General features: G+C 58.3%; 1 protein-coding gene across 1 annotated transcript in view; it reads right to left on the bottom strand.

Moving 5' to 3' along the window:
• The window catches only part of PTPRF (protein tyrosine phosphatase receptor type F), a 371106-nt gene that overhangs the window by 13086 nt on the left and 345087 nt on the right, over positions 1-12933 (bottom strand). Inside the window, 3 exon segments of the mRNA XM_040565789.1 lie at positions 2049-2224; positions 4003-4126; positions 11003-11100. Of these exon segments, the coding sequence (XP_040421723.1) occupies positions 2049-2224; positions 4003-4126; positions 11003-11100 (398 nt within the window).

Here is a 12933-nt window from a genome sequence, read left to right as displayed (position 1 = left end):
AAAAGGGAGGATGATTTGGACCATCAAGCCAGCTGAAATTGCAGACCATAAAAGCTGATGCTCTTTAAAGATTTTTTCCCCCTGCAGCTCAGGAGCCCTTTAAAGCAGTGTCACCCCCACAGGGCTGCAAAGCTTCTGCTGGTCCTGGTCGGCTTATCTGCAGGCAGCACTGCTGAGAGGGACCGGAGAGCTCACCTGGGAAGGAGGCAGAGCCTGCCCTGTGCTGGGCACCTCACCACGCGGCCCCGCTGCCCGCCTGCAGCTGCAGACACAACCCTGTGCCTGCTCTGAAGCCCCTGGACAAGGGGACTTTCCAAGGTCACCCATGGTAAAGCCTGCAGCTTTCCTCAGGGTTCTGGTCACCCCCTGCCTGTGGCAGGGACTCCCAGCCTGTCCTGTCACCACAAGACTGGACCCAGCCCTGCCACACGCACCGTGTTTGGGACAGAAACCAGTACTGCAGAGGTAATTAGGGGATGACACGACGGGAGTGTGCTGGGGGGAGATAATGCTCGGCTCAGCAGCACAGACATGTCAGGCAAAGACAAGTGCCTGGGGGGTCGAAGGGAGCTTGTTATCCTGGAGAAACACGCACCTTGGAGTGCCTTCCCATAGCCGAGCAGCCCAGAAGTTGAGTGAGTCAGGACTCCGGGCATGGATTTGCTTGGCAACCTAAAAGGGCTTTTCCTTGCACTTCAAACACATGCTCCACGACTGAAATGTGGAGTCACAGAGAAAGCCCCTGAATGATTCCCCACTGAAGAGAGCGGCCGATCAGCACCTTCTGGTCTTGCTCAGCCCATGTGCTGGGCAGGCTGTGCCGGGCATTTCTACATCCCTCTTTGGGTTGGGGTGGGTGACAGCTATTGGGCACAGGAGGTTGGGAAGCACAGCACAAAGCTGGGCTGCATCTCTAGAGGCAGCTCCTCTCCGAGGAGCACTGGTTTCCCTGCAGGCTGCAGGGCATTTGCAGAGCCGGGGAAGCCCGTGAACAAAGCCTATTTTCACGCAGGCAGGAAAAGCGGATCTTTTTTGCCATGGTGATCTGTTGCTCCAGTTGCTTCCTTGCAGCCAGCGTGGGCTGGGACACCCCTACGAGCATTTTGGTGCCGAAGCTTTGAAACGGAGGGAAAGCATGCGGGCAAAAGTTTCAGCTGAACCCAAACTTGACAGTTTCTGCTTCTAAAGAACGATCTTATTGGGCTAAAAATAACCAGTGCTTCACAGCTTGAGCGCACAGCCCCTTCTCCTGCTGTTGGCATGGCAACGCTAAAATATTCTGCAAGCACAAATGCTCACCACTAAAATTTTACTTTTAGGAACGCAAGAGGCAGACGCCGCCTCCTGCTTGGGCAGCCTTTGCCCAAAGGGTGCATCTGGGCACGGGAGCACGTTGGTCACAGCACAGGAACTCTTGCCTCAGGGGCTGAGCAAGGCCCTCTGTCACGAGCCACCACCCGCGGCGAGGGCTCCTGCTCTGCTCCTTCCTCTCCACCTCGCGCCCTTCCCACGGCTTGCAGGCAGCTTTGCATTTATTACATCAGAATATCTAATCTTGGCAGCACGAGCCCATCGTTTATACATGTTGTCATTGGACAAGGCACAAATTAGCCTTCTCAGTGCAGTGAGACCCCGTCAGCCGTTCCCTGCATCGCCAGAGCGCTGTCAGGCTGCGGGATGCTGCCGGTACCACCCACCCGCTGCAGCTCTCAGGGATGCAGCCCCCAGGCTTTCAGAGGCTGTCAGCACTCCCCTCACAGAGCTCTCCTCCTTTGGCACGAGTGATGTGGGCAGGGAAAGGATGGATGGGTGTGCACAGACATTTGGGCAAGGCAGAGGCTGTCGGGTAGCACAGTGACAGGAGGCTTTGCCACCCTTTTGCCCCACAGGGAGATGCTCCCAAGGCACTTGTCGCTGGGGTGCCCGCAGCAGCGAGCTGCGCCACCGGACCTGCCTCTCCCTGGGCTCCTTCACACCACACGCTGCTCCCACCCCTCTCTCCTGCTCACGCTGCCAGCTCCAGAACAGAGAGGAAGCACACACTGTACCCTGGACTTCTCCTCCAGCCTGGTCATCATGACTATTGTTGCTGTCCTCTGCTCCCACACCATCCTCCAGAAGTCGCTGAGGGTTTCTGGCAGGGGTCCCTGCGTTGCGATGTAGGCGTTCTGCTTCCGATAGCCGTCGATGTAATTGGCATTGATGTAATCACTGCCTGGGACTCCTGAGGAGAAAGAGGACAAAGTGTTACTCTGGGGACACCCCACGACCCTGCGCTTATCGCTCTGCTGGGTCCTGCAGGCAGCGGCTGATATGTTCACAGGGCTCTTAACATGTCTCCTTTACAAGGTGTGGCCAGCATCTCTCGCAGGGTCCTTGCAGAGGACAGGGATGGTGCCTGAACAAAGAAGAACCCTTTGTAGCTACCACATTAATGCAACAATCAGGCAGAACCAAAGCGGAGAGACAGCTACCACCCGCACACAAAGGGAAGTTCACAGGCAGGAATATTAAGGAACTCATTTGGCCCCAAGCAACTGATTGAAATAATTGTCTTAAATTCACCAGCTATTTGTTATGGTCCTAGAGCACCTTTCAGAATGAGGCTGCTTCATTTGTTTGTCTCTGTTAGCAGGGGATGTCAGGCAAGGGATGTCCTCCCGCCCCTCCTGCAGGGACCAGCACCCTGGAAGAGCCAGAGACCTTCCTCCCACCACCCCCCAGACCCTTCTCGGGGTAAGACCCTCACTGCTGCCTGCTGGCAGAGGCTGCTCCAGCTCTTGCCCTGCCTCCAGCACCTTGAGGAAAGGATTTTCTTGTAAAGGCCTTTAAAATGCAAACACACAGTTACTAAAATGAATGCGGCAAAGCGCGGGCCTGGGGCTGTGTTTCCAAACCCCAATTCAGCACGGGCTGCCTGGCTGCCAGGAGGGAAAGCAGCAGGAATCTCCTTGTCCCCCCAAGGAGAGAGCATCTGCATTTCATTAGAGGAAGGAAACAAAGCTGGGGGGCTCCCCCTTGCCCTTTTGTCCTGGGCATTAATTTTTTTTCCTGCAGGTCTCAGCAGCCTCCAGCAGCAACAAAGCACAGCTCTGGGGGAGCAGCAGCAGCCAGGCCTGGCAGGGCGCTTGCGGAACGGCTCCCAGGAAGACACAGACGCCACTAACAGCAACCGAGTCATGCTGGAAAAGAGGGACTCTCCCCCTTGTGCTCACCCCACAGCTGCCTAACTAAGGGGGTTCGCCCGTGATCCTGCACCCCAAGGCTTTGCATCACTGCTGCTGTGAACAGGTCCTGCTGTGAGGGACCACCTAGACCTCCCCCTCCTCCCCTAAAGGATCAGTGGTGCATTAGCATTAGAAAAGACACTTCCATCCCAAGAAAAAGGATGCCAGTGGCTGCAGGACCACCTGTATGCAAAGCCAGTCTCTTCCCCAGGCAGGGGGTGCACTGAATCAGCTGCATCTTCCTCAGCACCCAGGAGCAGATTTAGGTGTGGTGCGCAGGGCTGGGTGCTGACTTACAATGAGGATGGGTGAGCCTGGGTTTCGGTATCTGCACTCCAGCTCCTCTGTATGCACAGGGAATGAAAGCAGGCACTGAAAGCAGGTGTTAGCCCCGGCCCCACAGATGCGCAGTGTCCTTAGCTGAAGTGTGGTGCTGGTTCTCAGAGCCATCGGTGCTATGAACACCAGGGCCCGAAGCATCTCCCACCAAGCAGGGGGACGTGTGAGCCTGATGTCCCAGGGGAAGGGACACCCTCAGCTCCGGGTGTTACTTGGGCACAAACACCGGCAGGTCCTAGGGGAAGATGCTGGCCCTGCAGCCATGCTGGGGTGGGGGCAGTGGGGCTAGCAGGCCCTTGACCTGCTTTCAAGCACCTCTTGGTGCTCTGTGTTTCTCAGTGTTTGCCCCTGCTTGACTGAAAACAGGAAGAGGGATGGTCCCCCGCCACAGCCGTGTCCAGCCATTTGCTGGGGTGCCCACCCTGGCGTCACTTACCATCGATGGAGGTCAGGATGACACGCGAGTGGTCATACGCGATCACATTTGCATAGCGGTTTTTGGGTTTGTTCACTTCCAGGTTGGAGTTCTCCCAGGTGAACTGCTGCCCGGGATCGATGGACTGCGGAGAGAGGAGGGAGGCAGGAGTGGTTAGAGCCGAGCAGGATGCTGCAGCACACACGCATTTCAGCCAGGGCATCTGCATTTCCCTGGGCGCCTTTCCCCAGGCCAGACACACCTGCCTTGGCTGTCCCGGGCCACATTGTCAAGCCAGACCACACCAAAACCCCGTCCCCGGTGGAACCTGCCTCCAGCGACCTGCATGCAAAGCAGCCCCTCGCTGGGGAAGCCCTCTGCTCTTTCTGTGTGCTCATCCTTTCCTCAGGAGCTACCCATCAGCCAAAGCTTGGTCTTATGCCAGGGCTCCACAGAGACCTGACGGCGCAGTTCTTGACCTACAGGTTTTATTAGATGTTGAACTGCAGTCTCCTGAAATATAGCAAGCCCTGGGTATCTCGTGCCCCAGGAGCTTTGGGTATTAGTGTCCTGCAACACAGCCGAGGAGCTTCTGCCAGGGAATAGTCATGAAAATTGATAGGTTACTATCCACTGCTCCAGCTACTTATGCAATGTAAACATCTCTCGTTTGAGTTAATAGAGTGACAAGGAGCTATAAACCTGGAGAAGAGACGTGGTTATAAATCTTGGCCTAAGGCCTGCACGCTGTGCATCTGCCTGAAAAGCACAGATCCTAATTCCACGCCCTGGCCTCGCACACGCAGCGCTTCTGCCTCAGGCCACGGGCTGGTGCCTACACCTGGGCGTCTGCCCTGGCTCCTGCATGGCCAGGCGGCCTCGTCCCAAAGCTTCTTGGCGTCATGGCTGGTGCACAAAGGCAGGGGGAAAACGGCCTGTCCCAGAAGCACCTCCGAGACGGGACGGCCTCTTTGGTGAGAGGCAGGTGAGGCACCCCGCTGAGGCAGCTGCCTCGTGCAGGGACTTGCTCTGCTCACGCAGCCCTGGGCAGGCCCGGGGCAGGCACCTACAGCAGGAACCAGTCATCCCATTAATCCCCCCCCAGTGTTACCAGCACAGGCAAAGCCTCTTTAAAACCCACACTCCAGCTCGGGGCCCCTGAAGCTCTGGCAGCCCACAGGCATTGAGCAAGCAGGCTGGGGAAGCACCGCGCGCGCTTCTCTCTGCAGAAATCCACGTCCGTCGCCTGGCAGAGAGCCACGGCAGGAGGGTTCTCGAGCAATAAAACACCCGCGAGTCAGCCAGCTCCGGCTCGGCCGTGAGCACAAGGCCGAGCTGGGAAGCACAGCTCCCTGACAGGGCTGACCTGGATGGCCCCCTCTGTCCCTCTGCTCAGCACCGTCAGCCACCGCCCATGCACGGGGTGACACCATCGCTGTCCCCTGCTCTCCTGTGCCACCGGGCAGGCACTTCCCACGCTGGCTGCAGGCACCCAGCTTGGGTACGGAGTTCGGGCACCGCTCTGATGGCTGTGCCAGCCCCGAGGGCACTGCTGCATGTGCAGGGCACGGTCCAGCACCATGCCAGGTGGCAGTTGCCTGTTCCCTAGGCCACCGTCCTGTCCTGCAGCAGCACGTCGTCCGCAGGCGGAGGGGCCAGCGCTGACGGAAATGCACGGGAGGATGTGACATCACAGCGATGCTAATAGGTAGTTTGGGAAATGTAGGATGTAAATAGACATTTCCCACAGAAAACCTGTAATTTTCTATTATTAGTGTAATAAGCAGGCAGCAGCAGCGCTCGGAGGCGCTGCGGCAGGGACGGGAGGAGCGAGACTGTGAGTGCTGCCCCTGGCTGGGAGCCCACGGCCCGGCTGCCACGGCCCCACGCTCTGCCCCCTCTGCATGGGCACAGGAGCCCCAGTGCCTCTTTGGGGCACTCGGGGCCAAACCTCCTGGGATGATGCTTCGGCTGCTGAGGAGCAACAGAAGAAAGCAGCAGCCTTACCTGCACCCTGGGAGCACTGGCTCAGCACACTTGTTGGTGCTCAACCTGAGCTGCAAATCTCTGCCAAAAGGCTGCAGGGCTGCCCACGCTGGGGGGTGCAGCGAGCTTTTGCCCGGCAAGCCTGAGTCCTGCCACGGCGGTGGAAAGGGTTTTTTCCTTGGGGAGAGGAGGCTGCCAAGAGCCCCCAGAACCAAGGAGCGGCATCAAGGTGCTGCCATTAGGGTTAATCGCTTTGATGTGCAACGAGGATATGCAGAAATGGCCTAATCATCATCAGCCTCTTAAGAGGGCAAACAGGTGAGAAAGTCAGAAGTAATACAGCACCTGAGTGCAAAGAGGGTCTAATTAAATACTCCTGCAAATTAGTGACTCATTTAGAAGTAAAATGATTTAATTTAAACTCTGGTGATGAATTAATGTACACCTGTTCCCCCCTTTAAGGCAAACAAATGAGTAAATAAACGAGAGGCTGATGGGCTGCTTGGAGAGCAGTTGAAGCCCATTACGTGGAGCAGCAGTTGGCAACTCTTGTGCCATCTCCACTTGATGCTCTGCAACCCCGGTCTACGGCAGCACTGCCTCGTTTCCTGACTTTGTTCCACAATTGCCTGGCACTGGGAGGCTTCTCTAGCTCCTCTCTGGGGCTCACAGGAATCACCGCTTCGTCCCCAAACACAATGAGAGTAACACTTTCAACTCAGCCTTCCTAGAAAGCAGAAGGGCTGGGAAACTGGAAGGAAATGAGCCGGGAGCAAACTTAAAAGCACCGTGACTTTTAGTTTTGCTTTGCTTTAAAGTGACAGGGGAGATGTTGTAAGACAGCAAGTGCAAATTAAGAAAAAAGCCCAATTAGTAAAACTCCTCCTTCCCAGCGTGGAAGTGCAAGGAGCAATCTCTCTGAAGCGGCTCAGGGATCCCTGCTGCTACTGCCATCAACATAAAGATGGAGCCAGGCCATTGAGACGGGATTGGAAAAAGGCTCTTTCCTCGACAGACTCGAGAGCACTTTCCAAATGCCTTGAAAACATCCCTGGGTGCCAGTTTGTCTCTCGGATGCCACCCGCCTTGGGCATGCTGCCCCCTCTTCCTCAGCGCAGCTCCAAGACCTGTCTGCAGGCGGTGTCCCTGCTCTGTGGTGGGGCAGGGACAGCTCGGCCACCATGGGCTGCGTGGCCACAGCCCCGTGCTGCTCTGCGGCCCCGGCTGCTGCACAAGGGCACGGCGAGGGGAAGGCGCTCGGGCTGTTAGCGCTTCCCAGCCTCCTGTGAAATCAAGCACATTAGCACAGGCATTGACCGCTGTCAATCTGCGCCACGTCTCAAATGAGGACATAATGCGCTCCCGAATCAATCGCTGGCACTGCTTCAGCCTTATTATTCCTGTTACCGGAACGTGAGCGCTGTGTGCCTGCCAGGCCACTTCCCGATTAGCCCATTAAACTCACAACGTGCAGCTCCCCGGGGGCTCTCCGGACCCCTGGAGCAGCACCCTGGGGCTCAGTGGCCCCGGGGACCCCAGCGCTGCTCCTGCTGCCTGAGCGGGGGCCTACTGCTCCTTGCCTGGGCTGCAGGCACTGCTAACATGATGTCCTTGGGGGCTTTGGGGGAAATGCAGGCGAACAGGGGGTTTGGGCAGGCTGGCAGGTTGCCCTGGAGGGGCATGCCAAAGGGACTGGGCACAAGGGGCATCCTCCCCACGTCGCAGTTTGGACACAAGGAAAAAGTTCTCTCCTGGGCAGGTGGTGCAGGTCAACGGCAGCACCCCCAAGGGAGGAAGAGGCAGCCCCATGTCTGTGTTTGCTAATGGTGAAGAAGGGGACAGCAGCGCTTGGCTGGCTGGATCCCGCGGTCAAGATGCCATTCGTGTGTGCACACTCATTTGCACACTCATTTGCACCACTGCATGCATCCCACAGCTCAGGGCAAGATCCTCAAGGCGAGATCCTGCCGTATCCACGGGCTGCAGCGTGGGAAGGCGGCCCACAGGAGGAGCTCCAACACAGCCACAGCACCCGCCACAGCCTGCCGATAAATAATTAAGGGCCTTGGCCTCCCTTCTACTTACTTAATTCCATTAATCCCACACTGTAAATTCACTGTAGCTCTCGCTGTATGCTAAAAATGAAATACCCTCCTGGCACAGCCAGGCCAGGACGCATGCCAGGCCCTTGCCCTGTGCTCCCACCAGCCCTACTGCAGCTCCCGGCCTGCAGCTGAGCCTCTCCAGCAGCACCAGTGCGAGCGGGGGGTCCGGATGGGACCCTTGGGGTGAGGGCAGACCCTCGGCACGGGAGCCTGCTCTTGCGGCAGCCGGCACACAGCTCGCTCTGCGCTGGCTTTGTCGCCCCGGCTGCTCGGCCGCGCGGGCTGCCAAGCAGGTGTGGGCAATGTTATTTGTTCCCTGACCTGTGGGAATGGAGGCCAGGGCGTGCTGAGAGATCTCTGCCGCCCTCCCTGCTTCCTTCGCAGGCGTGCGAGGAGGTGCCGACAGGCCTTGTTTCGTGTCACCCGTGTCTGGGTTACCCCGCTACCGCCGGCACGAGCGAGGCAAGCGCCAGACTGATGGCTCTAGGCAGCTGGCCTCGGTGGTTGAAGTGCTGTTAAATATTTGCTCTCTGCCTGGGGTGCCGCTGCTGCTGGAACGGGAGCCGTCTATTCACAGCCCTGCACCCCGCCGAGACGTCAGGCTGCTCTGCAGAACCACTCAACACGCAACCCTTCCACGGCACAGCCCAACGGCGAGCGGGCTGTAGGGGTTCAGCGGGGAAACCTGCCTCCCTCGGCTCTCCCTGCTCAGCTCTGCTATGCCCAGTGTGGCAGCACGACCGTGCCGTGGGGACACGAGGACTTTTCAAGTGCTGGGTCACTGCTCGCAGCTGGGGCTCCCGCTGGGGCTGCACAGCCCGCTCCCTCCCACCCCTGCCATTTCCCCATCCGCTCTGCAGATTCCCTTACTCAGCAGTGCCCGGCAGGCGTGCCCTGCCCCGTCCTGCCCTCCGGCCCTCTCAGCACAGCCCCAAGGGGAGCTGTCACCATGCCAAACCCAGGGAGCGGGATGAGAGCAGACCCATCGCACCAGCACTGCTGTGCAGGCAGCTGCCGTTCTCTGCAAACTCAGTCCAGTTGTTTTTTTTTTTTTCCCCAGTATCTCAACTGGCAAATGGCTGTAATGATCCCCACATGCCAGGAAAGGGCAACCATTTCTGCTCTGGGGCCCGTCCTAGTGTCAAACACCTTATGAACCTGTCATGTTTGGTAATTTCTATCTGATGAGGAGTCCAATGCAGCAGACTCCAGGGGTAAAAGATTACATGCAACAATCAGCTACTTAACAGCTGCTTCAACTCAGCACAACTGATTGGTGCTCTCAACCAGCCGTGATACTCCAAAGAAAGAGAAATGAGAAGAGAGCGGCTCATGAAAACAGCTAAGAGAATTTACTTAGTGCTCGTTTTTTTTTCCGAAGCAGCTCCCACAGCTCGGCATCACGCTGCAGGCTCCGAGCGGTGCAGACCTTGCGTGAGGACGGCAGCGCCCGGGCGCCAGATCCTGCCGCAACCCCGCAGCGCAGCAGAGGCGCAGCCCGCACGCAGCTCAGCAGCCATCCTCGCTTAACATTTCAGCTGGGCTCATCACGAAAGGCCCAAGGCAGACAGATACGACTGCGTACCTCGACACTGCACTCACAGGACTGACACAAAAGCACAAGCAACTGCAAGAGAAGCACATTATTCCTCCAAACGTTCCCCAAGCCGCAACGTAGGGCTGTAGCCAGTGAACTCAGCTCCTCTCTAGCCCGGGCGGCGGTGTGCGGAGGGACAGCAAAGCTTCCACTTAGCATCTTGAAGCAAACAGGAGCTCCGTGCCTCCCTCAGATACACGCAGCTCACCCTTTGAACTAGCTGGAATTCGTCCCTTACCTTCTCAGCGCAGAGATCTGCTTTCCCTTTCCTGGCGTATGTAATTTTACCTCGTGGGGAAATGTTCTAATCTCATCTCATGAATCTGTACCAGTATGCTGCAGGAAGGGGAGGCCACAGGCACCAACAGATAACAATTCAAACAGAAGTGATAACACATGCAAAGGACACATCCCAAATTTATTCCCTCTTTAATACGAGTGGGGGGTTATTTCTAAGTCCCCTACGGCTCAAGAGGGTCCTGCATGCAAGCACAGGAAAACAGAGACCGCCAGTGCTGCTCCCGCGGCTGGCAGAGGAATTTTCCCTAAATTTTCAAGTTTCCAACCTAATCATCCAGCCTGCAGAGCAGTGAGAAAAGCAAGGCAGCCCTTGTGCTGCTCGGCCCCGTCCCCTGCACACATTCACGCCCTTGGCAAGTGACCCACAGGGGAGGACAGGGACTGAGGGGCTCGGGCTGGAGGTGCAGTGCAGGGAGGAGGGGGCGTCACCAAATGTGTACTGCGTGCCCGTGTGTGAGCACCAAGGCAGCATCGGTGCGGGTGGGGACAGAACCCAGCCCTGGAGGCATGTCCCTGGGGGAGTTTGCAGCTCAGGACTGCAGGGTGCAGGCAGAGCTCTGCAAGAGGGGGCTGAGCCTCCTCGGGGGCAGCAGGACATCAGCAGAGCTGAGCTGCAGGGGCTAATGCCAGCAGGGTCCAGCGGCACGCAGGGGGGAACAGGTGCGGAAAGCAGGGAAGGAAACCCGACTGCCTGCTTGTTTTCGAGGGGCGGGCTGCCCAGGAGAGCGGAGAAGCAAAGCCCAGGCGGGTGGACACAAGCTCCCATTCACTCCTACGGCTGTAACCATGGTGGGAGCACGGCGCGCTGCTGCGCATTCGGCCTTTTCCCTGCACGAGCCATGCTCCGACCGCTCACGGCGCGTTCCCACCGCTCGGGGCTGGCAGGGAGAGCTGGCAGGCTCCCAGCCTGGCTCGGGGCCCACGCTGCGGGGGAGGCATCGCTCGCAGCTCCCCAGCCCTCTCCGCTGGGGGTCCGACCAAAGCCCCGGCTGGCACCACTCTGCCCCAGTGCCCGGCACGCTCCCACGCTCACCTCGTACTCCTGGGAGAACTTCAGCCCGTCGTTGGCCTTCAGCCTGTCGATGTTGTCGGCGAGGTCCGTCACGGGGATGGGGGGGTGGTCGCGCATGCCTGCGGGTGCGACAAAGAGGGAGGGAGGAGAGGGAACGGGTCACAGCTCTGCGCGCCCGGGGGAGGCTCGACAGCAGCATGTGCACAGCAAAACCAAGAGGTGGGCGCGAGGCGGACACGTGGGACGGACGATGTGAAGCGCTGGGCGGGATGGATAGGAAGTCGGCGAGACCACGCGGCATGCGGCACGCGCTCTCAGAGCACACGGTTCAGTGGAACAAAAAGAAAAGTGATGTGCAGAATGGGCATGACCGGGTGAGCATGCTCAGACAGTACAGCCACCGGGCACCCAGAGCAGGCCACGCAGCGGGCAGGGGCTCGGGCAAGCCCCCGACGGGAACGGGCCGAGGGGATGCTGTCGGGGTGATTCCCAGGCTCCCACACGGGCTGGGGTTGAACACGGGGGTTCTCTGGCACTCTCATCACCAAGGGTTGAGGCTGATCCTCCTGCTTAGCCCTAACTACGGCATTAGCCAAAAAGAAACTTGCCTGGACCTGTGGCAGGGGAAGCCCCTGCAAGCGTATGAGCACAGCGTTACGGGTGGGCGGGCATCGCCCTGTCCTCTGGGGAGCTGGGCAAAGGTGGGAATGACCCGATGGAGGAACTGCTGCTCCCCTGGTCGGGGATGGCAAGAGTCTGAGAGCTGAGGAGCGGCTCTGCTCACTGCCACGCAGCTCAGGGCCTTCCAGTGGCTGGGGCAGAGCCAGCTCCAGGGCCCAAAGCCCGGCTCTGCCGGGCTGGGACGTGCAAACCACCGAGCACTGGGATTCAGGGCTCAGCCATCGCAACCTCCTTCCCTGAAGCTGAGACGGCGAATTGGCAGGAACGCGGCTGTGAAACACCTCATCCAAAGCCTGGCTCATCCAAATCCCAAGGCTCGTGACTCCATCGGCTGCTCTGTGGGTTTCCCAGAGCCCCCACGTGGGAAATAATGATTATTAATAGGCTGAAGCTGTTGATTCACACCCAGGGAGACGGGCTGGAGCATGGCCAGGAGCTTCTCGATGGCTCTGGAGCTTGAACGCTGCCGCAGATGGCAGCGGTGGGCCGCCGAGGTGATGGAGCAGTCCCCAGGCTGGGTACGTGCATTTTACACAGCGGTGACAAGTCATTAGGTGATAACAGGGAAGTGTCACTGCACGCTACACTGCAGCTGCTGCCCAGCAGGGCTCCTAACACCTCTGCCCAAAGCACCTGCCACTGCTGCACAAAGGCGAGCCCCGATCCACCACGCAATCAGCCTTCCAGCACTTGACAGTGCAGGGCTATCCACGGGTGGCCGGACAGCACACGGACAGGTGGGGAAGGAGGGATCCCTCTTCTGCCTTGTGCTGAGGTCCTCCTGCAGGTGGTTCCCTGTTTGCCACCAGGATGCCCGAGGTGGCTGAGCAGGGCCCACAAAGATGATGCTTCGGTTTCTGCAAACTCCGCTCACTGGTGCCAGAGCTCCAGAGGCTGCAGCTCAGGAGCAGCCTTGTAGCACCGAGCTGTTATGGATGAGCAAGTAAATGAGGAGAACAGCATGGGACCAAGGCAGAAGTGTGGGGCTGGAGGAAGAAAGGCTGAAACATAACCACAGCATGTGGTTATCCCAGTGTGGTCGTGTATGAAGCACAGCAGAGCCATGGACCACAGCAGAGCTGCAGACATTCATCTCCGCTGAGAAATTCAAGGGTATCTCTCCAAAATTCAGCTTTGCTAGTCAAAGGAGTGTTGTAGCGCCAAAGGAGCTGCAGGAGCAGAAGGGGATGAAGAGGCAGTCGGTATCCTCTTATGGTGAACGTGGAACACAGCCACATGTGGTGCAGGGTAAGGCAGAGGGAATTATCCTG

This window comes from Cygnus olor, chromosome 8, assembly GCF_009769625.2.
Source record: "Cygnus olor isolate bCygOlo1 chromosome 8, bCygOlo1.pri.v2, whole genome shotgun sequence".
Taxonomy (NCBI): domain Eukaryota; kingdom Metazoa; phylum Chordata; class Aves; order Anseriformes; family Anatidae; genus Cygnus; species Cygnus olor.
This window is presented reverse-complemented; position numbering and strand designations above follow the sequence as displayed.